Here is a 27,968-nt window from a genome sequence, read left to right as displayed (position 1 = left end):
TTTTTTTTATTTTTTTTCTTTTTCTGTATATTTTTCGAACCCGGGGTTAAAAAAACAGTTTTTTTGTTTTCTTATATATAAAAGGTGTTTGAAACTTTTTTTTCATATTATACGTACTTATCTAATGTTCTTTATAAATTGTATAATTCCTAAAATTATCGTATTGGTGATATTTTGGGATTAAAGCACTTTCATTTCTAGATTTGTTTTCATTTGCTTATATCCAGAGGTTTCTTACTTTCCTGTCTAATTCCTTTGATATCTATAACCACTGATGTGATATAAAAGGACGAAACTATTGATGCTGTTTAAATATTGATTTGGATTTATGTATGTTTTATTTTATTTATTCTTAAAGATTCAAACATGAAATAAGCATTAAATGTATTTGATATTCTCTCTATTGTTTTCTGAAGTCATCCAATTTATCACAAAAAGGAAAAGAGGTTAAACAATCTTTCATTATGGTTAATTGTTCAAGTATTATCAAGCATTTTCGTATTTCGTTTTGAGTTAGAATAATGGTAAAGTTTCCATGTTTGTATTCTCGGTTTTTCTGTTTTAATTTTAATTCATCAACTTTTCTATCAATCGGGTTCCGATTGCCTTTACATATCATAAAACAGTTAAGGGATTAAATCATGCCCATTAATTAATATAAAGCTCGAAAAGTAAATTTGATATGAAACTAATTTATATAACACATTAATACGTAAAGCATAAGAATGGTTTTACCCTGTAGATGTGTTCGACTTACCAGTTGTAGGACCCCGAGGCACTGTCTGGCGTGTATCTGGTACCGCGGCCCGGTATTACTGGTCATATTAACAAACGCCGTACCTTCCACGGCCAGACACTCCTCATAACCTCCTGTCCAATACAGGTTACCGCTCAGAATGTCACTGGGAGGCTTGGCCATGGCGTCGAGCACTTGTTTGGAAGTTAAAACATGAACATCTTATTAACACGAATTTGAAAAATACACCAATTATGTTAACCAACGCGAATTATATTACGGTGAGAGTACGTTCCTCTTACCGAGTTATAACACGACAATGTAAAAATGGTTCAAGTGAATACTTAGTCTAGCGTAAACACAAGGTGTTTGACTTCCTCCAATAGATTATTTTCTCCGGGAACTTGTTTGGCAACCATAAACGAACATGTTGCTATGTTATAGGTTAATAGGATAACCATTGGAGCCAATAGAAACGCTTCTCTCAAAAGGTGAAACTGTCTAAGCGTATGGATGTGGAATTCCTTTTCGACCTCCTTTGATCCATAGTGTACTTTCATTATGTGGCCCAATGCTACTTCCTTTCTAAGCCAATAAAGCAGGGGCGTAGCTTGCTATATAAAAAAAAGCCCGGGCTTGCACATAAAAAATCCTAGTATGAGTTATTAATAAGCCATGGTCTTGTAAAGTTAATATATCTAATATGTATTGTCGACCCGTCAAGGTTTTGAATGTAGAATCACAAAAATATCTAAACGTAGATTAATTAAAATTAATGATAATGAAATGCGCAGATAGCCATGATGTTTTTCGAAGTCCGAAATGGAAACCTGAAGTCGTATCCGTTTATTATTATAAATCTAGGGGGTTCCGGTGTTTAGTTGTAAAAGAAACGGATCAAACATCAACGCATAATTATTAAGTTTTCATACAGGTAGAAAACGGACCTATAATTTTGATTTTAATAACACAAGTTTAGTACTATCAAGCATTACCGAAAATCATTTCCAGGGGCTGATCAATTCCTTAAAACCATTTTCCGCCTGGGCTTGCACATGTCTGAACCTCTAGCTACGCCTCTGATAATCGTTTGTGTACTTACTTTGTATGGCCCATTGCTCCTTTCTTTCTAAACCAATAATAACTTGCTTTGCATCATTCAAACAATCTTCGGAAATATTAAAGTTTTCTCCCGACACTTCGGTCATATCCACTGACAAAGCATCCTTGAGTCTATTGATGTACGTTTGTGACGATCCAAGAAGACCCTCAAACAGCTCAGTTATTAACGTAGTTCTTGTCATTCTGGCGTGGTCGCTGTTTGCCATATTTCTCAACATCTCCATAGCTTTACCATAATCTGGCGTTCCACGCGCATTGACGCAGGACGACAGTATCAAAATCCCGAGAAATAATAAGTAAGACATATTCCCCCTTACGTACATTGATAGTGTTCATGACGAGATGTATACTGAAGTGTGGTGGTATATACTATACAGGCCGTTAGTGTCAGGAGTCACTCACCATATGTATTACCTATTGCACAATCCTTGTTACCCCTAACTACTTGTCAGTATCTGGGACGTTGAGATATAATAATGATCTTCACATGTACAGGTCATCGGATATATATTCCATATATAGCATTATATTGATACATGGGACAACTTGATATCTTGTTTACGGAAACTGCCGAATGTTCCCGATTACCATTGCATGTAACCGCGTAGGTCGGAAGTAAAATCCTGATATACGTTAGACCTGCTTGTCAACAGTGTATCATACTTTCATCATAGGTGCAATGACCTCGGATCACGCTCAGTGACGATATCAAGGACAGCCTTTATCTTTTGTCATACAGTGATACGTGATTAATAATGTATTGTAAATAGGAACAAAGACTAAACTGTCAAGCGTGACTGTGATAATGACAAACAGTCATTCTCCCATCGTTCACAGGGTTATCTCCCATTCTACTTGTTCCAGATTTCTCTGTCATCCCTAGGGTGTGATATCTCTGGCAGACCTTAGGGCACGACAGATTACCGGTGCTAACACCACTGCAATGACGTCATGGCAACAATGAAATATTGCGACGACAACAATAAACTGACGTCACGTTGACAATTTAATCACGTGACAACATCAATGTTAGAAACCAAAAAACGGGTAAAATGGGTAAGAGAAAATAATAAGTAACCCCCTTGTTTGAACACATTATGCTGATCAATAAATGATATAAATCAAATACATAGGACGTTTTTTTGGTGTTGTCATGATGTTGATTATTATATTATTAACAACTGGACTATTGTAAAAGAAATTTCTTAAGAATGTGGCAGAGAAATCTCGAATCTCGGCAGAGCCTCAAAATTGATTATCAAGAATATCCTACTCGGGTAAGGGAAGAGGGGAAGGTTCTATTGATAAGATATGATGTGTTCTATATTATTCTATTTTATTATTCGGTATGACGTCAACGTGTTCTGTTCGATTGATGTCCCCGATATTTCGACTGTCACCGCCCTACTTCTTATTCTAAGGGAAAAGTCGTTACCTAGACCTGAATTATTTACATTACGAGTGACGCAGATGAAATAGAAGCTTAACATTCCGGGCCGCCTGGTCTTGACATAAAACATACCTTTATTTATAAAGGGATGCCTAAAAATAGCGGTAATACAATTGTTCAAAACACGACTTTAGTTGGAAAAAGTAATGAAAAATACCCTTTCATGCCAGGTTTTCGATCTGTCGCGCACAAGGCAAACATCTTATCATTTGGATAAAGTGGACTTCCAGTTAGTCGGAGCTAGTAAGGTGATCTTATATTCTCCGTGTTAAACAAACACAAATACAAGTGTTGGGGTGAAATTGTTTTAATCTCTTGCAAAAATCTCAAATATATGTAAAGTATCGATAGAGACACAACAACAAATCCATTACTTTAAGGATTGATTGTCAATTTTGTTGCTTGCATGGACTGATGAAGGGAAGTGAACCTCGTGCAAATGAAGTGAACTGCGAAGCAGTTCACTGTACCATTTGCACGAGGTTCACTTCCCTTCATCAGTCCATGCAAGCAACAAAATTGACAATCAATCCTTATATTTACGTTAACCAAATTAAAAACTTCGCCACCAGATTGCAAAATTTGTTCGCAACGGTGTGACGTAAGTGCGTTACTTTGTAACATTGTTATACTTATCGTACATGTGTGCACAGTAGTGGAACAGCAGACAGTCAGCTATTCCCGTCGCCAAGGCAACACAACATATAGTCCCATACACGTTTTGATTGTTACGATGTTGATACACATAAATACGATAGTTTAAAGGTAAAATATTCATTTATAACAAATATTTATGATATTGTGTAATAAAAACTAAGCAAAACCCATATAAATACGAATTTAAAGTGTAGTGTTGACAGTATAGCATGTGTGTGATTTGGTCACTCGAGACACAGGGACTCGGTTAAAAAATGAGCACAAGGTTAACTGCTTCGCAGTTCATTAAATTTGTCTCAAGAGCAACTCAATTCATGTTCATTGAGGCAGAGCGAAGTGAAAATGTAAATATATACCGATTGAAATACAAAAGAAAATATCAAATTAATGGTAAAAAGTATCAATTTTTCATATTCGTTTAATTTGATCTATATTGCAAATGCTGAAATGTAAACAATAGTATACATATACCAAAGACAGTATGGTGTTTCTTACAATTTCACTATAAAACTTGAAGTTGGTACATGATGTTAATTTTTATTTCCGCTAAATACGGGTGCCACCAATGAAACAAAAAACAAATCTTCATTTAGGTGCCGTCAATGAAACAGATATATTATTTAAAGTTTTTTTTTTATTTCGGTCATCAGTGTTATAGCGTAGGCGAAAAGACCTGTTGTCCAGCAGTCAGACAGCTCCAGGACCCGAAATCTAAGCTAGCTTCTTCTCAGTCGGTAAGATACGTTTCTAGATTTTGTAATGTGACATTGCATAATAACAACATTAAGCTTGAGACGCAAAGTGAAAATCATGTCTGTAAACGCTTAAGGGAAAGAAAGATTAATTTTGGATTTGAGGTACGTAAATTCGTACGTTTATAAGAAAAGGTTTAGAATGGAAGGTGTGAAGGAAGCGTTGAAATATGTTTCTGTCGATGGCTTAATGTTAAGGTTTGATTCTAAGTCCGGTTATCATCGTGTTGATATACATCCTGATCATCTTAAATCAGAAAGGTTTTTCGTCGAACAACAATGGAGTTAATAAAGTCTATGTCTTTACGCGCTTGCCATTCGGTTTGTCTTCTGCACCACATATTTTTACTAAGTTGTTTAGACCGTTAGTGAAAAGATGGAGGTCAAAGGCATTTAGGATGGTGGTTCATTTAGATGACGGATTATAGGCATTAGTGATTAGTGATTTGAGTCTGCGTTAGATACATATTATGTATGTTGAAGTCGGTTCTAGCTGATTTGAAGGCGGCTGGTTTTCTACCCAAGGATTTAAAGAGTAATTGGTATCCTGTACAAATGTTGGAGTGGTTAGGCTTCATATGAAACCTTAAGAATGGAATGTTAGATGTCAATGCAAGTAAACAATTGGGTATACAGGAAGTGGCACGTGATATTGTAAACCGGGCGGACCGGATCTCAGCAAGCAATTTAGCTAAGCTTTCAGGGAAAATTATTTCAGCCTAGGATAGCCTCGGTAACGTGTGTAGGTTCAGAACCAGATCATTGCATAGTGATATATGTCTTCGGAGGAGCTGGGATGCTATTGGTCAGATTACGACCAATTTGATTTTGATTTTGATCTGCACATCTTTACTGATTCCAGCAGTTATACAGGTGCGGGTTACTGTGTTGAGTTCGAGGATACTTCAGTACATAACATGTGGTTAGCTGATGAAGCCCGTAAATGTTCTACGTGGAGAAAACTCAAAGCAGTATATATTACAATTCAGAGTTTTTGTCAAAAATTGTTTAAAAAGAGTGTGTTGGTTCGTACAGATAATCAGAGCGTGCCATCTATTCTAGAGGTTGGCAGCATGTGTACAGATTTACAACGTTTAGCTACTTCAGTACTGAAAGTGGCTGAGAAACATCATTTATCTTTGAGTATTCAGTGGATACCACGAGGATAACACCCTAGCCGATCAGTTTAGTAGAATCATCAATTTTGATGTATGGACAGTCCGTAATAGTATTTTTCTACTTTTTTATCGCACACTTGCGACTTGTTTGCCGACAATAACACAAACAAGATCGCCTCATTCTTTTCTAACTACGCATGCCCGGGTTCCAATGGGATCAACACATTTGCTTTTGATTGGTCCATTTACAAATGTTGCGCGGTTCTGCCTGTGTGTCTGATATCGAGAACTATCAATGATGTTAGAGCATACCTTAGTCGTACAATGTTGGCAGGCGGCAGCGTTTTGGCCCTTATACGTTTCCAAGACAGTGACAAATACAGTTATTTTGTTAAGGATGTGGTTGAGTACGTGAGACCTAGTTGTTACGTATCAAATGTATACGTTATATGTTAACATTAACATTTAAATCTATGAACAACATTGCTCTCATTATATTTTGCACGAGTGTGCTGTAGTAAGAAGACATGTCTAGAAAACAGTTTTGTTGCTAACAACAGTTTGTCCCTTTGTGGTAATGCTTTGCTAATTTTCTGTACCTATGCTATCATGATGACAAGGTAGGTATTTAAGTTTTTCAATGAAGAACATCAGATTTTACATTTTGACTAAAACTACCTGAAACACTGCCACTTATTTGTTTTCTCTAGTCGAGCCAGATAGAGGATTACATTCTACTTCATATGGAAGTAATAAACTAAGCATTAGAATTGTGTATTCTACCGAGACTCTGACAATGTCAAGTAACGCTGATGTGATCATGAATCTCATAAACAATTATTTTGTTTACAATTTCACGATTTCCGTGACTACTGAAGGTGACATTAACAACACAAGGATCTGAGTGGTGCAGGTTGATGAAGACCATTTGGTGGTCAATATCATGATCTGATTTAGAAATATCCTGTTTCCTTACGCGAGGTATATTAGCGGTTCCGTTGTCATCACCTATCTTTTGTTTGAGTTGTGTCCTAACCAGGCTTAGATTTGCATAGCGATTGTTGTTTATAAAGACCATTAACCTTCTAGAACACCCAAAATCCAAAATTATTTCAATATTTAGACATTTATGCTCTCGTCCTCTTTCTATAATGACGTCACAGTGCAACCGTTATCTTGAAATTATGACGTCATAGTTGAGTATTTGGAACCTGTAGCCAATCAGATTTCCGCTGGGTGTCATCACTGTTTATGATAAAATGTGACATATCGCATAGAAACATAGTAGTTATGCGATAAGTTTGAATAATTCTGACATTGTAAACTTTTGCACGTTTGGCATTATGTTACATCTTCGTTAGCGTTACATGCACATTCAAATTTGTCGTTTTCATTATCTTTTCCCATAAGAAGATCTCATGATATGTTCCCTATTTTCCACGAAACATTATGTTGTTGAAGAAATCATGTCAAACCATTGGCAGCTATTAGGTTTTATTATCGGTCTTGTTTACAGTGTCCGGTAATATCATGTTAGTTTGTGTCACATCAGATCACAATTAATACAAGGAACAACGTCCGCCCAATTTAACACAAGGCACTGTCACATTTGTTAATGGTACCTCTGGTAATACAAATGTTGTTCAGGTTTAACAAAATCCAAAGCCTCTGTTTTAATTCCGACCATCTAACCGTCTCAGAGTCAGTAGCGCATCACTTGTTATTAGTTACGTTTCTTTCGAGGAAATATAACCTTTTCCAACCCCATCATCGGAGACTCGAACGCGAGAGACACGACGAAGGAACTTAAGAATGTTATCACCAAAATCCCGAGAAAGAATATCACCTACAACAGAGAAAAGGTAGCATGGTTTTATCAGTTTTGTTGAAATTATCATAAATGCATCTCCTACATTTCATTTTAAAAATAACTGTTTAAATTGTCAACTGCGTAGTTCTAACACTCTAGTCACTTGTGAAATGAATTATATAATATTGCCTGCTGTTCAGTTCGTTTGACTGAAACATCTTGTCAATAAAATTTGTCGAAATGTTTGGATTGTCTTGGATTTCTTGGATTTCCCCATTTGTGGCCTCTATCATCAGTGTCCCACCACAGCTGCCTGAGTGATGCAGTTTTACATATTTTTGACAGTTGTTACTAAGGATGGGACAAAAGACACACGGGATATTAGTACCTTTCATTACAAACTAGGAGTAACATACAGTAGAGCCAAAATGAATTAATCTGTATCGTTCGACAGTTTTGTCCTTATAGAAAAATAATCAGAGATGATAAGCGCATAATATGTAGATAATGGGAGGCGACCAAAACTCGAAATAAGTCGAAAGTAATGTCAAAATCTCAATTAGGCGGAAAAATAAATTAATATTCAATTTTCATGATTTTAAGTATTAAATTAAAAAAACCACACATGTTAATATTCTTAATCATGCTATTATTAAAATGTATTGACACGTGGAATGGAGGTTATGGCAGAACACAAGCAGTGTCTACCACCTGCAATCTAATAGTATTGTACAAAAGCTACTGCTATTTACTCGTGTTTCCTTTGTTCAACCTTTTATAGTAGAAAAATAAATAATTACTAACGACAAGACACTCTTTCCAAATACGGTGTGCTGGTACCTGTTTTCTACGGGGGTTAATTAATCAGTAGTTTTACTTAATTACTTTGAAAACAAGTACATTCTTGTATCATGCAGTATTTTATTTCAGTCTGACGATTGAAGTATAAGCTGGGTATATTATACTCTGTAGATCTTACCTGGCTGACGGTTGAAGTATAAGTAGGGTATATTATACTCATTATATCTTACCTGGCTGGCTATTGAAGAATAAGTTGGGTATATTATACTCTGTATATCTTACCTGGCTGACGATTGAAGTATAAGTTGGGTATATTATACTCTGTAGATCTTACCTGGCTGACGATTGAAGTATAAGTGGGGCTTATTATACTCCGTGTATATATCCTGGCTTACAATTTATCTTTATCTTACCTGTAGCCGACAACTGAAGTATAAGTGGTGTATAGTATACTCTGTAAATCTTTCCTGGCTGACAATTGAAATGAATCTTACCTGGCTGACAATTGAAATGAATCTTACCTGGCTGACAATTGAAGTATATCTTACCTGGCTGACAACTGAAGTATAAGTGGGGTATTGTTCTTTAGTCACTATGACGGTGATAAACACTAGATGTATAAGATAAGCCGCGTACGACAAACGACTGAGTGGCACGAACGCTTTCCAAGACAGAAGGGTATTCACAAAACCTGTAACAAAATTTAACCAAATATTATCAATAAATGACAATTAGGATTTCAAAACAAACTGTAAAGGGTCAGGATACTAAGTTACGATCACCTCGGTCCCGTTGTGAACTCGTTTGATCTGATATTGCTATAATGCTGCAAATCAAATTTTATGAAAATTACTTCTTTTTTATTCAAGTTACCGTGTTCGCTGGATCCAATGGCAATACAACTACAATGGACTATACTCTGTAAGTAAAAGTTATACTGGCCCTATTATCAAACCAGTCTGCGATCTCATCAATATAAGACGGCATACCGGGTTTCATTAAAATCCGTTCATATCAAACCAAGTTCATCGTGTTCACAATATCTAACGGCGATAAAGTTACAAAGGGCCTTAACTCTGTGAGTTACACATTTATACGGTTTTATACCAAGCTTCATGTAAATCCGCTAATATTTACTAGTGTTAACGTTTTTACAACGCCATATGGCAACACAACTACAAAGGACCATAATTCTGCAAGTAATAACTGAATCCGCCCGATTGTCAAACTCGTCTGAGATATTATTGGTACATTTTATATTATATTGTATAAGGTTGCATACCATGTTTCATGAAAGTCCGTACATATTTACTCATGTTATCGTGTTCAACAGAAAAAGTTAACGCAAGACGACGGACTAAAGTCCATTGCAATAGGTCACCATGAGCATTCGGCTTAGGTGACTTAAATAAAAAATTGAATGAGCTTGATTAATATTATTCTAGTTCAGATTCCGAAAAACTCTTTTACATAATGCAGATAAATACATCTGGAATTTAGACCGACAACATGCACAAACGTCAGGGTACATGCATATCGCCATGGATTCCCTTTGAACGTACCCCCATTTCCTGTTGCGCATGCGAATATGACCCAGCAGACACATGCTCCCCATGCGGCTCTGTTCACAGTGTTGTATAGGGAAGCCACGGGTACACTGATAGACGAGCCGGTAATCGGCCCATACAATCCGTACAGCACAGAACAGGCGACACCAGCGGCAACCAACCAACACAGTAGATTTAACCACTTAAATGAAAACAAATTTCACTACTGAAACGACAATCTATTTCACCAATGAAATAACATTAAATTTTACCAGTGAAATTACACTAAATTTCACCATTAAATGACAGTAATTTTCACAATTAAAACAACAATCAATTTCACCAGTGAAATGACTATAAAGTTCACCTTTGAAATGACAATAAATTTTACAATTGAAATGACAATAAATTTCACAATTGAAATGACAATAAATTTCACAATTGAAATGACAATAAGTTCACCATTGAAATGACTGTGGATTCAACCTCTGAAATGATAATAAATTTTACCATTGAAATTACATTAAATTCAGCTTATAAACTGACCATAGATTTTACCATTAAAATTGACATTATATTCAGATGCAACCCCTAAAACGACAGTGGATTCAACCACTGACATGGCAGAAGATTCAACCCCTAAAACGACAGTGGATTCAACCACTGAAATGGCAGTAGATGCAACCTCTAAAATTGAAATAGATTCAAACACTGAAATAACAATATATTCAACCACTGAAACGACAGTATATTACCAACTGAAATAACAATAGATTCAATCACTTTAATGCGAGTAGAATAAACCACTAAAATGAAAATAGATTCAACCACTGTAACGACAGTATATTCGGCTAATGCAATGACTATAGATTCAACTTCTACAAAGAAAATAGATTCAGCCACTGAACTGATAATATATCTAACCGCCGCACTGACAATATATTCAACCTCTAAAACGACAGTATATAAAACAACTGAAATGACAAAAGATTCAACCGCTGAAATGAAAGTAGGTTCGACAACTAAAATGACAATAAATTAAACACTGAATCCATTATATATTCAACCACGGTAATAAAAAAATAAAAAAATAAAAAAAACTGAAATGACAATAGATTCAACCACTCAAACGAAAGTAGATTCAATCACTGAAATGATTGTAACGACAGTATATTCAACCAATGAAATGTCAGTGGATTAAACCATCGAAATGACAATATATTCAACAACTGAAATGACATATTCAACCATTGGAATGTCAACAGACTCAACCATTTAGATAGCAATTGATCGAGCCATCGCGGTATATAATGCGGCTAGTATTTACCAGGGCTGCATTAAGAACTCATGACTTGAAAACATTTTTTTTTTCAAAGAAAATTTGAAATTATCTTAAACAACAAATACGATCATACCTTGTTGAGTTTGAATTTACATTCACACTCATGGAGAGCGAATCCGGTTAATATACCGACGATATACGGGCTGATCCTACACCAGGGCTTAACGTAGTAATCGTTACTGTAGGAATCGGACTGTCTGTTAACAAAACAAAAGATATATTACATATATAAACCTCCCGGGCGTTTAACAAAACAGTAGCTCCACTAACCATGCACTCATTTGAATTTAATATCACAGTTGCAGTTGATTTTAGATAAATTACCATTTATAATAAATTAGGAAATTGACTCACTGCTAACGAAATATCATAATCATTAAAAGAAATGTAAAATGTTACGCATGCTAACGGAATATGGAAATCATTAAACACTGACTCAATGCTAACAGAATATTGAAATCATTAAACACTGACTCAATGCTAACAGAATATTGAAATCATTAAACACTGACTCAATGCTAACGTAATATATAGATCATTAAATACAGACTCAATGCTAACGGAATATCGAAATCATTAAACACAGACTCAATGCTAACAGAATATTGAAATCATTAAACACTGACTCAATGCTAACAGAATATTGAAATCATTAAACACTGAATCAATGATAACGGAATATCGAAATCATTAAACACTGACTCAATGTTAACGGAATATTGAAATGATTAAACACTGACTCAATGCTAACGTAATATCTAGATCATTAAATACAGACTCAATGCTAACGGAATATCGAAATCATTAAACACTGACTCAATGCTAATGGAATATCTCGATCATTAAACACAGACTCAATGTTAACAGAATATTGAAATCATTAAACACTGACTCAATGCTAACAGAATATCGAAATCATTAAACACTGACTCAATGCTAATGGAATATCGAAATGATGTAACATTGACTCACTCCTACGAAATATCGTATTCTTTAAACTTGTAATAATATGATTCATTGGTAGCGAAATATTGTAAGCATTAAATATTTACTCAATACTTACGAAATATCCAAATAATTTGACATTGACTCACTGCTAACTATATATTGCACTCGTTAAAAATGTAAGATTTTGACTCATGCTAACGAAATATCTCAATCAATAAACATTGTCTCACTGTTACTGAAACACAAGTAAAAAAATGGCTCACTGCTAGCAAAATATCGTGTGACTTCAACATTGACTCACTGTTAATGAAACATCGTAGTAATCAAACAAGTAGAAATTCGGCTCACTGCTAGAAAAATATCGCAATCACTAATCACTGACTCAATGCTAACCTAATTATATCTTATGATATCGTAATTATTAACACTGAATTACTGCTACCGAAATATCTTAATAATCAAACAATAATTTAATGTTAACAAAATATCGTAATTATTCAATATTGACTTATATTGCTAACGAAATATCGTAATCATTGAAAATGGACTCACAGTTAACATATTATTGTAACTATGAAACCTGTGTGATTGGACTTTCTGCTTATATATTATCTCAATAATAAAACTTGCAGGGATTTACTTCTCGTCAAAAGATGACGTCACCATTATAATCCACATGAGTTAGACAGTGTTACTTACGCTTGTGACATGCCTGGTAGCAGGGGGGAAGTAGCCCATTCGTTATGAGTACTGAGTATTCCCGTTGTCAATAGTGATGCAAACAATGCTACCACACATACTATCAGGCCTACGAACTTTTTACTGAAATTATACAACAGAATATCAATAACATTATGTCGATTTCTTAATAAGACATTGAGGACATTGATCATTCTCAGTTTTTTTTTCGTTCCCATAATATTGCCACAGAGTACCCAACTGTCCCCGCCGATAATATCGAAATTATATCTACGTTGTAAATAAGAAAGCATGGATGTAACACAGTATACAGTACATAAACCTGAATACATATCGCTGTGTTAGAGTCCATCATAATTAAATTAATTCATTGCGAATTGAAGTGTAGCAAGGGACAGAAATCAAACTATAAAGTCAAATGGGAGGTTAAGCATGTTCTGAGATCGTCTTACAAATGTAATATAAGTAATCTCAAGGAAGTTTTTAAGTCTGAATTAACATTTTTACTATATTCATTCGTTAATGTATTTTTTTTATAGATATAATTTATATAGGTAAACAAATTGGTCATTGCATTAAAAATACACCAAAAGGCTTATGATGGTAACATTGACAGTTACATTACTAAAGAATAAACCGGCCTTGAGAATCACTACTGTTTTGTCAGGGTCAATCTATTCATAATTTCTCCCCAGTTTTCAGCCCAACAGGAAAGTTTTTATAAATCAGTATTCATAATGTAATTGGATTGATTGTTAGTTTGCCGAATACATAGGTTAGCAAACTTGATGTTTTTTTAGAAATAAAATTATGTTTAGAGAAATAAATTAATATGCATTTAAAACACTTTTCCAATATTGTGTTTCAAACAAATTATAACATTTGTCCTTATATATAGTTGTGATATAAGCATTTCCAAATACATTAGGAAGAATGCCCGCGGGAATAAATTTATTGAATGAAATGAGGAGAGGTTTCACATAAAAATGAGAAACAAACCATTCAATGAATTTAGGAGGAGGTTGTCAGGCGCTGAAGGTTTATTGGTACATTGTATTGGAAACTTAAATTGGCCAACAATGTCTTGTTGAACGATATACAATATTAATGAGACAATGTCGACGAAATCGTAATTCAAAATCGTTAGAACAAGGACTGTACGAAACAGATAAAAAGCATTTTTAAGAGAGTTTAGTAAAATATTACACTAACAACTAACAACTAACATTTATAATATAAAACTGCAACATACAACTGCTTTGTCCTTCTTAGATTCGCAAGTGATGTTTGGAATAATAAATGATTAATGAAATATTTTGTAAATTAGGAAGGCAATTGTAATTTGTAAGAGTTAATGATACTCATATTATTTTTTTTAATTTAATGACTTTAAAAAGATATTAAGTATTAAAAGCCAATTTTTAAAAGATATCTTACTGTTCCTCTAAAGGATATTTTTCATGTATATATTTCCAGGGCAGTACGTAGGGAATTTGTGAAACACTATTGTTGGATAATTTTTTACACACTGACATGGTCAAAATTTATACCATGACCGCGCATTAGCTCTTAAGATAATTGAACACTATAAAATTACAGAATATGATGATACAAACCGATAGAGTGGCACTAGTAGAAGTGGACTGATGACGAAAAACTGCATGTCGTTCGACAGGTACCAAGACCAGGCCATACACTGCAGAATAAAACACGGCATCCCTTGTCATCAATATATAAGTATACAATCAAACCGATATTCACTTCTAAATCAGGATGATTTTCCCTGTATTATCAAACTAATTTAGAAAAATCCATTGTCATTAAAACAAAATGATTTTCATTACCTTTTGTGTTTAAGAATGTGTATATTACCTAAATCTATATTCCTTTGAGAAGAAAGAATACATATATATTGACAAGGTGCTCTGTGGTAACCTTGGTAACACAGTCGCCCTTCACTCTGTTGATTTCCCTGACCACGTGTACTCCGGTTTTCTCCCACAGTAACATACCTCGCTTCTTAACCACCAGGAGTGATCAGTTAAAGTGAAATAATTGTTTACCAAGTGTTGTAGAATAAAGATAATACGAATGATAAGACGTCACTTTGATAAAATAATATAGTGTCGCGCTTTTTTTACCATTTTAGTTAAATCAGATATGTTGTTGATATACAGTAGATTTTTCCACCAAGAATCCTCACAGAAGGGATCGGTTCCTTCTCGCTGCCACATTGGTCCGCCATTACCTCCCATGTATTTGGTTAAAGTAGAATCAATCATCAGCACCAACATATATATCGGGGTCAACCTAGGGCAAAACAGATAGGGTCAGTCATTGTAGGGATTCACACAATGGCATATATATCGGGGTCAACCTAGGGCAAAACAGATAGGGTCAGTCATTGTAGGGATTCACACAATGGCATATATATCGGGGTCAACCTAGGGCAAAACAGATAGGGTCAGTCATTGTAGGGATTCACACAATGGCATATATATCGGGGTCAACCTAGGGCAAAACAGATAGGGTCAGTCATTGTAGGGATTCACACAATGGCGTATATATCGGGGTCAACCTAGACCAAAACAGATAGGCTCAGTCACTGAAGGGTTCACACAATGGCATATATATCGGGGTCAACCTAGACCAAAACAGATAGGCTCAGTCACTGGAGAAGGATTCACACAATGGCATATATATCGGGGTCAACCTAGGCTAAAACAGATAGGGTCAGTCACTGGTAGGGATTCACACAATGGCATATATATCGGGGTCAACCTAGACCAAAACAGATAGGGTCAGTCACTGGAGAAGGATTCACACAATGGCATATATATCGGGGTCAACCTAGGGCAAAACAGATAGGGTCAGTCATTGTAGGGATTCACACAATGGCATATATATCGGGGTCAACCTAGGGCAAAACAGATAGGGTCAGTCACTGGTAGGGATTCACACAATGGCATATATATCGGGGTCAACCTAGGGCAAAACAGATAGGGTCAGTCACTGGTAGTGATTCACACAATGGCATATATATCGGGGTCAACCTAGGGCAAAACAGATAGGGTCAGTCATTGTAGGGATTCACACAATGGCATATATATCGGGGTCAACATAGGGCAAAACAGATAGGGTCAGTCATTGTAGGGATTCACACAATGGCATATACAGTATATCGGGGTCAACCTAGGGCAAAACAGATAGGGTCAGTCATTGTAGGGATTCACACAATGGCATATATATCGGGGTCAACCTAGGGCAAAACAGATAGGGTCAGTCATTGTAGGGATTCACACAATGGCATATATATCGGGGTCAACCTAGGGCAAAACAGATAGGGTCAGTCATTGTAGGGATTCACACAATGGCGTATTTATCGGAGTCAACCTAGGCTAAAACAGATAGGATCAGTCACTGAAGAAGGGTTCACACTATGTCACATAAATCAGAGTCAACCTTGGTCAACAGAAATAGAGTCAGTCACTGGAGAGAGGTTCAAACACTGTCACATCACCAGGATCAACCAATGTCAACAGAAATAGAGTCAGTCACTGGAGAGAGGTTCAAACACTGTCATATCACCAGGATCAACCAATGTCAACAGAAATAGAGTCAGTCACTGGAGAGAGGTTCAAACACTGTCACATCACCAGGATCAACCAATGTCAACAGAAATAGAGTCAGTCGCTGGAGAGAGGTTCAAACGCTGTCACATCACCAGGATCAACCATGGTCAACAGAAATAGAGTCAGTCACTGGAGAGAGGTTCAAACACTGTCACATCACCAGGATCAACCAAGGTCAACAGAAATAGAGTCTGTCACCGGAGAAGGTTTCACACAATGTCATATTGATCGGGACCAACCTAGGTCAACGAAAATATTAGTTGGTATTCATATGGTAGATATCAGTTCATTCAATTAATATATTTTAAAACGACAGATACGTATTAAAACAGTTGAAATATGTTAAAAGATTAAATCATTATCCAAACAAAAGTTACGTGCTTCAACCATGGATACCTATTCTAAGGATATATATGTATTTAAAGCCCTAACAACAGATGTCAGCTACTCAACATGACGACTGCCACACAGAGTCATTTCTGTATATAGCTGATTGACAGGTCTTGTCTCATTGTCATCTATTTGAGGCGGCCCCAAGCCCAGTTTTGGGTTTAGTGGTTAAGAAGCCATATCCACAATCCCCCAAAATTAAAGATATATGATATACAATCTAGTGGCCTCTTTTTATAATCTTAGAATATGAATTTAAAACTTTATTGTTTATCAAAACAATATGAACTTGATGTTCAAACAATAGAAATGTGTTATAACAATAGATATATGTTCGAATAATAGATGTTCGTTATAACAATAGATATATATCCAAAAATAAATACAATAGACACTAGATGACAATAGATAAATGATCAAACAATACATACAATTGTTAACACAGTACTATGAATATAGAGATCAGGATATAGGGTTCGCGTAAAACAAACAATAACAGGTAACGATAATATCATATACAAGGTACCTCCAGAATCTGTGAAAGTAGAATAACGGCCAGTTCATTTTCCTGTTTTTCTTTATGTCCTTCATAAATAGGTAGGCTAACAACAGACCACTGAAATAAATATTCAATGTAATAACATATTAATTATAGACGTGACTACATATAAAGTATAGATGTAATTACATATTAATTATAGACCTGATTACATATTAATTATAGTCCTGATTACATATTAATTATAGACCTGATTACATATTAATTATAGTCCTGATTACATATTAATTATAGATCTGATTACATATTAATATAAATCTGATTACATATTAAGTATAGTCCTGATTACATATTAATTATAAATCTGATTACATATTAATTATAGTCCTGATTAAATATTAACTATAAATCTGATTACATATTAATTATAGTCCTGATTACATATTAATTATAGATGTAATTATATATTAATTATAGATCTGATTACATATTAATCATAGTCCTGATTACATATTATTTCTTTATCTGATTACATATTAATTATAAATCTGATTACATATTAATTATAAATCTGATTACATATTAATTATAGATCTGATTACATATTAATCATAAATCTTATTACATATTAATCATAAATCTGATTACATATTAATTATACATCTGATCACATATTAAGTATAGATCTGATTACATATTAATTATAGATCTGATTACACATTAATTATAGATCTGATTACACATTAATTATAGATCAACAAATTAACAACTATATTCGGGAGTTATACATACCTCATAGTGAAAAACGTGTCTACAGACACAAAGGCATTCATAATCGCCTGGAACGTCCATCTATGGTATACCATCTGAGAGTAACGAAGTGGATTAACTGAAACACAGAGAATTCCAACAAGATACATAATAAAATCGTAATTTTCAAATCGGGGCAAAAAATTAACAAAAATATAGATTTGCTCGAAGCCGTCCCTTGAAAAATACAAAATACATCTGGGACACGTCAATAGTACAAGTATGGAAAGCAGAGAAGTTGTTACCTAGACATAGAAAAGTAATAATAATAAAAATTCGGAAATTGAATCATCACACTTATGAGATTGAACTTTGTAACCTGTTCTAATAAAATCTTAAATATTAACTGAAAACGAGCACAAAACTCTTCCATGCGCTTTTCATAACACAATAAGCACAGTATAGTCTGGTATAGACAGACAAGTAACAGGACCAAATGAGCTGGGTATCGTTTCACAAAGATTCGCAGCTGTCACCTTTGGTCAAATTTGTCACAGTAATCAAATATTAACGCCAGAATACAAAGGAACCGTCCTGTATCCGGTTTTAGTAATTCACGTCGCATGAGTAAATAATAAATAATCCTTACTTGAAGGCGAAGTAAGTGAAAATATAAAACAATGGCCGAGTATAACCCAGGATATACTGAGGAACCTCATGCCGTTTAGAGCGGTCAGACTGCCCTCGCCCTGGGCGGTACTTAGAATCTTCTCTCCATTAGACATCACCGAGAACGCCATTATGATTTTCACAAGAATGCCTGGAATGTATATATGAAATATATATAAAAAACATAACAAGTAAAAATACACAGTGAGCAGGAGGCATAAATACTCATACCTCCACATCCGTAAATACTGACATTATATACACAGTAGTGGGGGAAAAGTCTGGATTTTCTTATGTAACTTTTAGACACGTGGTTTGATTCAATTAAATTTCCGTGCACTGTGAATTTTTTTTTATAGTTTTTCTTCAGAATTCAATTGACCGTGACTCCGTTCGACGTTGCATGCTTTCATAAGATTTTTCCAGAAAGAATTATTACGAATCGAACATTGGAACAGTGCAGATCAATTACACAACATTTCTTTTCGAAGCGATTGTACAGCGAATTGCCACGTTTGAGTGAAGTCGATAGAGGTAGGGCCATTGCTCTGATAATGAAGGGGCATCAGCAGCGTTAGAACGTTAGAAATCGGTTGCGAGAGTTTCATTTTAGACCACGACGTCCCTATGTTGGTTCGCCACTTGCGCAGAGATGATGCCAACGTCAAATGCAGTGGCTGCTTGCACATGCACCTAATCGGTTTCGTTTGGCCCATTGGAGACGCGTGTTGTTCACTGACAAGTTTTGGTTTACGCTTTACAGGTCAGATGGACGACAACGTGTCTTTCGATGTCGTGGTGAGCGATATTCTGACGCTTGTGTAACGGAAAGTGACAGATTCTGGGGAGGGTTTGTAATGGTATGGGCAGGGATATCTCAAGGCGTGAAAAACATTTCGTGGTTATCAATGGTAAGCTTACAGCAGTAAGATATCGAGATCATGTCTTGAGACCACACGTTCTTCCTCATATCCATCAACGTAACCTGAAGTTGCAGTAGGACAATGCGAGGCCCCATGCTACTAGGGTTTGTCATGACTTTCTGTCTCAAAACAACGTTCCAGTTCTTGATTGGCAACCCTACAGTCCAGAAATGTCCCAAATCGAACATTTGTGGGACGAGCTAGACAGGATGGTTATTAAGCGACTGATGTCAGGGATGGGCGCACACTCTGCTGATTTGGATCAGGAAACGGCGTAGGGAACCCTTGTTTTAACGGTTTTCACAGCAACACTGTTTGTGATAGGACAACAAAAATCATCAAACTGTATTCAGTAATGATGAAATAATCGAGAAACCCACACCATAAACACGTCAGCAAAGAATCATGTAAAATAATGGCTATCAAAAAAACTTGTTTTCTTCCGTTTTTTCGCTAGTACATTTTCAAGTGTGACCTTTGACTGTTTAATCTCTAACTGTGACCATCAAAACTCTATGAGTTGCAGAACTTGATGTTATATTTCGAATTAATGACTTCATGGTTTCTCAAAATTTTAACTATGTTTTCTTCCGTTTTATCGCTAGTACATTTTCAAGTGTGACCTTTGACTGTTTAATCTCTAACGGTGACCATCAAAACTCTATGAGTTGCAGAACTTGATGTTATATTTCAAATTAATGACTTCATGGTTTCTCAAAATTTTAACTATGTTATACAGTATCTTTAGGAGGACTAGTATCTCCCAAACACCGATCAGCCATATTCTACTTTTTCATGATCAGCCACAGCAATGGTAATGGTGATTCAAACAACACTGACAGGAAAACCATTGATATAAGATGACAGTGGAACAAAGTCAACACTGGCAACGATAAGCCATAGAAGAAAAGCGTCTGAAGCCCACATCTAGTGCTAAGGTCCTCTTTTATGCAAGTGATAATGAGGGGAGGTTTCAAAATACGAGCAAGATATTGTTTGCTAGATTTATCGCCGCTTGAATAGCTAGGATCATTTTAGGCAGGGGTCTCCAATAAACGAGAGGCCCATCGCATGCCATCCAAAAGTGTTTTGCCCAAGGACAAACCCACAGCAACACAGACCGGTCCGTTTCTCAGCTTCCCGAGAAACACAATGAAAACGGCCAGGGAACGTCGAACCACGAACATCGGATCTTAACTTGAGGATGTGTGGCCGGCGCTCTAACCGACTTGTTTATTGCACCCTCTTGAGCATGAAAAGGCTAAAGAATAGATGAATGAAGGAGCCGAAACTTGACCATGATCCAGAGTCCACATCAGTTAATCAGTGGAAAGAATACTAATTGTGTCAATCGCTTATGAAATGATATAGGTAAAACTAAATGAATAAGAGGAGCAAAATGTGGATCGAACAACTAAAAAGCGTGATGACGTTCTATTCGGAACAACATCCGGAACAATATTTGACTGAAGTTACATACCTTGATCTCTCTCCTTCGCCTTATCAGACTTTGATTTAATCAGAAGACTGGTACTCTCGTTTAGAGAAGCCCCTTTGTTATCAACTGTCGTATGAGCGTTAGGGCTGACATTATCATTCCCTTCTTTGTGTGTCCGTCTTACGACTATTACGTCATATCCGGTTCCAATTACCATGATAAGACCGATGATACTGCAAATCAATCTACAAACAAAAAGATAAAAAAAAACCATAAAAAAACCAGCTTTTGCTATTATATATTTACTAGTGTCTGTCCAGGTACAAGATATAAACACGTTGAATTGTTCCAGCTAAATTCGTAGAATGTCCTATATGGTATGAAAACGGTGTATTTCTATTGAATGTATTGAATAAATCATGCGGGCTCTGTAAACCAACGAATTGTTTCTGTTGAATTTATGAAAAATATCACATATGTTATGTAAACTGATTATTTCTGTGGAATTTATTAATAAATCATGCATATTCTGTAAACCGGTCAAATCCTTCTGGTAAACTTATGTAATACATCACACATATTCTTTAAACTGTCAAACATTTGTTTAGTAAATACTTAAATAACTATTTTTATTACAAAATGATATTTTTACAAACTCTGATTGGCTAAAATAGTGTCACGTGATTCCCGATAATATGTCATATCTACCGGTCGTGCAATAAAAAGAAACTGGTAAAAAGTGATGGATGATTGGGTGTTTCTAAAAATAAATCGATTATTAATTGCCTCCCCTTGGTGTTTTATAATAGGGTGTGATATCTTGCCCACTTTGAAAAGTGACAAGTACTCACTTTGATTGTTAGAACATTTAAGTATCGTAAGAATTAGTGTATTCCATGCTGCATTTAAATGTATATGTTAACTTTGGTTAGAGTAGTGTTTAAAAAATACAATGTGATATTTACAATTGCTTCACAAATCAGTATTTTTCGTTACATGTACAAGTGTTACTTGCTTTCATTGTGCTTTGAACGCACTTAAATAAAAATAAAAAGAAAGAAAAAAGGGGAAACAGGTAATAAAAATCCGCATTTTTCATTATGTGTTATGGTTTTTAAGCGTCATGTCATTGAAGACAGAAATTTGGTATTTTGATGACGCTGTATGCTTTGTCTTATCTAAAATGTTATTAATATGGAGATTATTCATTCTTAAAGGAGTTGATAAAATATATTTACTTGATGACAACGTCACTATATAACCTTATCAACAGTAGATGAGCATTGCCATCTGATAAGATGTCTGTACTAAGAAGTCTGTAATATGTTTATTTACTAAGATGTCTGTAACATATTTTATCTATTAGGATGCCATAATATTTTATATCTACTTAGATGCCAGTAATATATATTTATCTACTGAGATGCCAGCAGCATACTTTATCCATCAAGATGTCTCTAACCTTTTTTTTCTAATATGTTGTACGTTATATATTTTATTCACTGAAATGCCATTAATATATTTTATCTAAAAATGTGCATGTAACATATTTGATCTACTAAGGTACTTGTTAGATGTTTTATCTGCTGAGATGCCTGGAAAATATTTCATCTACTTTGATGACTGTGACATAACTTATCTACAATGATGCCTGCAACACCTTTTATCTACTAAGATGCCTGTCACATATTTCAAATTGACATATTTCAGAAAGAAGTCGCTAACAATGTCGCTTACAAGCTGATGATGGCTTTTGTGTCATACTCAGTTTCCACCTCGGGACAGACCATACCAGTGATCCGATAGGTGTCGGAGAACACGGAAAACGCTAAAAGAGAAAAGGAAAACGTATTCAATAGTGATCACTGGATGTTCCTTGGTTGTAGTATATAAATGTATACCAATATATCATGTATTTCAGGTTCTTTTGTGACGTGTTAATGCCTATGCTATACATACTGGTATTTTTATACATATGCATTTCCGGAGACTCGATTGTTAACTATAGTTTGTTAAAATTTCGTAATGTTTGATAGATTTGCATTTATAATTATGATTCCGCACACCTGCCGGTTATATCTAATTGATTTATAAGATCTTTAAAGGTACGTCTGAATGTTATTATTATATGTATTGTAATTAATACTTAAGAGAATTTTATTTTCAACTGAACCAGTTTGACATCGAGCATTTTATTTTTATGTTATATTTAAGCTACAATGATGATAATAATTATATTTCTTCCGTGTATAAAATGGCCAATCAATTAAAGAGGCTTACCCGCAGACGGACCGGTAAACGGCACATCTCCGATCACTAAATAAACTTCAGTACACGTTTCTATGTGACAAAATTAGAGGCTTTCCGACTTTATTTCTTGAAAACAATTACAGAATATGTATTTAAAAGACGTTTTAAAACTCAACCTGAGAGGATATTTATGGAATATAACGGCAAATCTTCTTTGTAAATCGCCGCTGCCTTTGAAGTTATCACTGTGCGGCACTGTGCACGTGCTTGTTTCTTTGATGTGTCAATCAAATTAGACTTATTGCGGGTTGCGATTAAATAAATAATATTTAAAAATGAGGTTTTAATATCACTTTTCAGCGTTTTATAAGGAAAATAAAATGAAAAACTCAACAATTCCTACAATCTGTCATGTGTAAAAAATCTTTTTCTATTAGCCAATTTTTCTGATCTCTCTGCGGGCAAGCCTCTTTAAGTTATTTTGGGATTACTTACCTGTGTTAACAAGCCTGTTAGCGTCCTCCACACTACATCTTTTTGGCACACAAAATCCCATGTACGCCCCGAGTTTCCCCTGTTATATCATAGCATGTCATTGATGAAACATTTTGGTGCAAATTACCTAGTTTATCAGTTGAAGTCTCTCTCTTACTTACTTTTATTATAAGTTAGAATGACTCCTCACTCTGTCTTGGTGCTGTCGCGTCCTATATATTACTTTATTCGTAAATATGTTTTGTAATTCAGTGTATTACAATAATATTTTCTCTAAATTTAACCTGTTTGACAACATCTATTGTGACATAGCATTGATTAATATGATGACGTCACATGTTCACTGTAATATTCTGTTTTCTGCATTTGGTTCTGTACATATTTTTTATTTCCATCCTTTCATTCTACATGTATACTCACAGCAGTTAATATCAGTTGTTTTGCTTAATTATTTACAAAAATAATTTTATATATCTTAAAAGATAATTAATACTTCCAGTGATTTCTTGTCCAATACCTTGGAACTCTATAACCACTGATGTGATATAGAAGGCCGAAAACACTAATGCAGTTTAAATCCTAATTTGGTATATAATGTTTTTTGCTATTTCATTTATTCTAAAGTGTGGTGTTTAAAATATATGAAATAAGGATTTTTGTTTTTGATCACTTCGTTTTCCTAATTCATCCAATTTTATCTCATAAAGGAAAAGAGGTTTAAAAGTTGTACATTTTGTTTTAAATGTTCATATGTCTCCATGCAAAATTATTTTTCTTTCTTTCGTATATCTTTTTGAATAAGAATAACGGTTTTGTTTCATTATTAGTATTCTCGGTTTTTCTATTTAAACTTTAATTCATCAATTTTTATATCAACCAGTTTCCCGATTGCCTTTAAATATCATAACAATTAAGAGAATCAAATCATGTTCATTAATTGATATAAAATTCGAAAGGTAAATATGATATAAAACTAAAATATAACACATTAATACGTAAAGCATAAGAATGGTTGTATCCTGTAGATGTGTTCGACTTACCAGTTGTAGGACCCCGAGACACTGTCTGGCGTTTATCTGGTACTGTGGCCCGGTATTACTGGTCATATTAACAAACGCCGTACCTTCCACGGCCAGACACTCCTCATAACCTCCTGTCCAATACAGGTTACCGCTCAGAATGTCACTGGGAGGCTTGGCCATGGCGTCGAGCACTTGTTTGGAAGTTAAAACATTAGCATATTATTAACACGAATTTGAAAAATGCACCAATTATGTTAACCAACGAGAATTACATTTCCAGTGAGAGTACGTTCCTCTTACTGAGTTATATCACGATATTGTAAAAATGGTTCAAGTAAATACTTAGTCTAGCGTAAACACCAGATGTTTGACTTCCTCCAATAGATTATTTTCTCCGGGAACTTGTTTGGCAACCATAAACAAACACATTTTTTATGTTATAGGTTAATAGGATAACCATTGGAGCCAATAGAAACGCTTCTTTCAAAAGTTGAAACTGTCTAAGAGTATGGACGTTGAATGCCTTTTCGACCTCCTTTGATCCATAGTGTACTTACATTATATGGCTCAATGCTACATCCTATCTGAGCCAATAATCGTTAGTGTACTTACTTTGTATGGCCCATTGCTCCTTCCTTTCTAAACCAATAATAACTTGCTTTGCATCATTCAAACAATCTTCGGAAATATTAAAGTTTTCTCCCGACACTTCAGTCATATCCACTGACAAAGCATCCTTGAGTCTATTGATGTACGTTTGTGACGATCCAAGAAGACCCTCAAACAGCTCAGTGATTAACGTAGTTCTTGTCATTCTGGCGTGGTCGCTGTTTGCCATATTTCTCAACATCTCCATAGCTTTACCATAGTCTGGCGTTCCACCCGCATTGACGCAGGACGACAGTATCAAAATCCCGAAAAATAATAAGTAAGACATATTCCCCTTACGTACATTGATAGTGTTCATGACGAGATCTATACTGAAGTGTGGTGGTATCAACTATACAGGCCGTTAGTGTCACGAGTCACTCACCCTGTGTATAACCTATTGGACAATCCTTGTTACCCTTAAATACTTGTCAGTATCTGGGACGTTGAGATATAATAATGATCTTCACATGTACGGGTCACCGGGTATATATTCCACATATAGTATTATATTGATATATGGGACAACTTGATATCTCGTTTACGGAAACTGCCGAATGTTCCCGATTACCATTGCATGCAACCGCGTAGGTCGGAAGTAAAATCCTGATATACGTTAGACCTGCTTGTCAACAGTGTATCATACTTTCATCATAGGTGCAATGACCTCGGATCACGCTCAGTGACGATATCAAGGACAGCCTTTATCTTTTGTCATTCAGTGATACGTGATGAATAATATATTGTGAATAGGAACAAAGACTAAACTGTCAAGCGTGACTGTGATAATGACAAACAGTAATTCTCCCATCGTTCACAGGGTTATCTCCCATTCTACTTGTTCAAGATTTCTCTGTCATCCCTAGGGTGTGATATCTCTGGCAGACCTTAGGGCACGACAGATTACCGGTGCTAACACCACTGCAATGACGTCATGGCAACAATGAAATATTGCGACGACAACAATAAACTGACGTCACGTTGACAATTCAATCACGTGACAACATCAATGTTAGAAACCAAAAAACGGGTAAAATGGGTAAGAGAAAATAATAAGTAACCCCCTTGTTTGAACACATTATGCTGATCAATAAATGATATAAATCAAATACATAGGATGTTTTTTTGGTGTTGTCATGAAGTTGATTATTATGTTATTAACAACTGGACTATGTGTAAAAGAAATTTCTTAAGAATGTGGCAGAGAAATCTCGAATCTCGGCAGAGCCTCATAATTGATTATCAAGAATATCCTACTCAGGTAAGGGAAGAGGGGAAGGTTCTATTGATAAGATATGGTGTGTTCTATATTTAGGGATATAAAATGACGTCTTCAGTGATAAGCATTTCCAGGAACGACGCGAACATGTTTGTATCTAACACAACTGTGCAAGATGATTAATTTTTTTTTTTTTTTTTTTTTACTGAAGACGCAAATATCGTTTTTTTAGAATTATAGCCTACTTTATCTACAAATTCCTCTCAAACATTTCCATGTGTACGAATAAATTAATGTTATGATGCCGATCTTCTATATAACATTTGTGATACGCATTCTGATAGGTCAGGTTTATACAGGATTTATATTCATTGATGTTTGCCTGCAAACGTGTATTTTCTAAAGTTTTATTTGAAATATATCTTTTTTTCCTGATTTTATATTTCCTATACTTATTTCCCTCTCAAGTGAAGATGAATGTATATGGATGTCTTAAAGGCGTTAATCCCAGTGAATAAGAACAATACATGGTCTTGTTTTGATACCAAAATTTCTGGAGGATAATAAGATACGGACATGATCGTTTAATGCCACATTGATATATTTTGAAAGGTATTTAACATCACCATATAAGTGGGAAATGGATTATTTTATTATTCGGTATGACGTCAACGTGTTCGATTGATGTCCCCGATGTTTCCATTGTCACCGCCCTACTTCTTATTCTAAGGGAAAAGTCGTTACCTAGACCTGAATTATTTACATTACGAGTGACGCAGATGAAATATAAGCTTAACCTTCCGAGCCGCCTGGTCTTGACATAAAACATACCTATATTTATAAAGGGATGCATAAAAATAGCGGTAATACAATTGTTCTAAACACGACTTTAGTTGGAAAACGTAATGAAAAATACCCTTTCATGCCAGGCTTTCGATCTCACGCGCACAAGGCAAACATCTTATCATTTGGATAAAGTGGTATTCCAGCTAGTCGGAGCTAGTAAGGTGATCTTATATTCTCCGTGTTTAAACAAACACAAATACAAGTG

General features: G+C 35.2%; 1 protein-coding gene across 1 annotated transcript; it reads right to left on the bottom strand.

The window, feature by feature from the left end:
• Positions 1-7,312: 7,312 nt before the first annotated feature.
• On the bottom strand, positions 7,313-26,100 carry LOC117345363 (nose resistant to fluoxetine protein 6-like). Its single transcript, XM_033908437.1, has 15 exons — positions 25,663-26,100; positions 25,069-25,241; positions 24,029-24,107; positions 23,021-23,111; positions 21,326-21,528; positions 18,903-19,073; positions 18,296-18,392; positions 17,531-17,620; positions 15,124-15,292; positions 14,599-14,678; positions 12,983-13,105; positions 11,409-11,532; positions 10,009-10,195; positions 8,995-9,137; positions 7,313-7,681 (listed from the first exon to the last, which is right to left on the bottom strand). The coding sequence occupies exons 1-15, from the start codon at positions 26,015-26,017 to the stop codon at positions 7,559-7,561; spliced, it is 2,208 nt and encodes a 735-aa protein (XP_033764328.1). The 5' UTR covers positions 26,018-26,100; the 3' UTR covers positions 7,313-7,558.
• Positions 26,101-27,968: the final 1,868 nt, after the last annotated feature.

This window comes from Pecten maximus, chromosome 16, assembly GCF_902652985.1.
Source record: "Pecten maximus chromosome 16, xPecMax1.1, whole genome shotgun sequence".
Lineage (NCBI taxonomy): Eukaryota > Metazoa > Mollusca > Bivalvia > Pectinida > Pectinidae > Pecten > Pecten maximus.
The sequence above is the reverse complement of the archived record's forward strand: the minus strand, read 5'-3'. Positions and strand labels throughout refer to the sequence as shown.

Coding starts and splice junctions, on each gene's coding strand:
- LOC117345363 (XM_033908437.1), bottom strand. CDS start 26,017: ATGAACACTATCAATGTACGTAAGGGGAATATGTCTTACTTATTATTT. Junction 19,074..21,325: donor GGCGAAGGAGAGAGATCAAG/GTATGTAACTTC, acceptor TATACATTCCAG/GCATTCTTGTGAAAATCATA. Junction 7,682..8,994: donor ATACTTCAGTTGTCAGCCAG/GTAAGATATACT, acceptor TCTCTGTTGTAG/GTGATATTCTTTCTCGGGAT.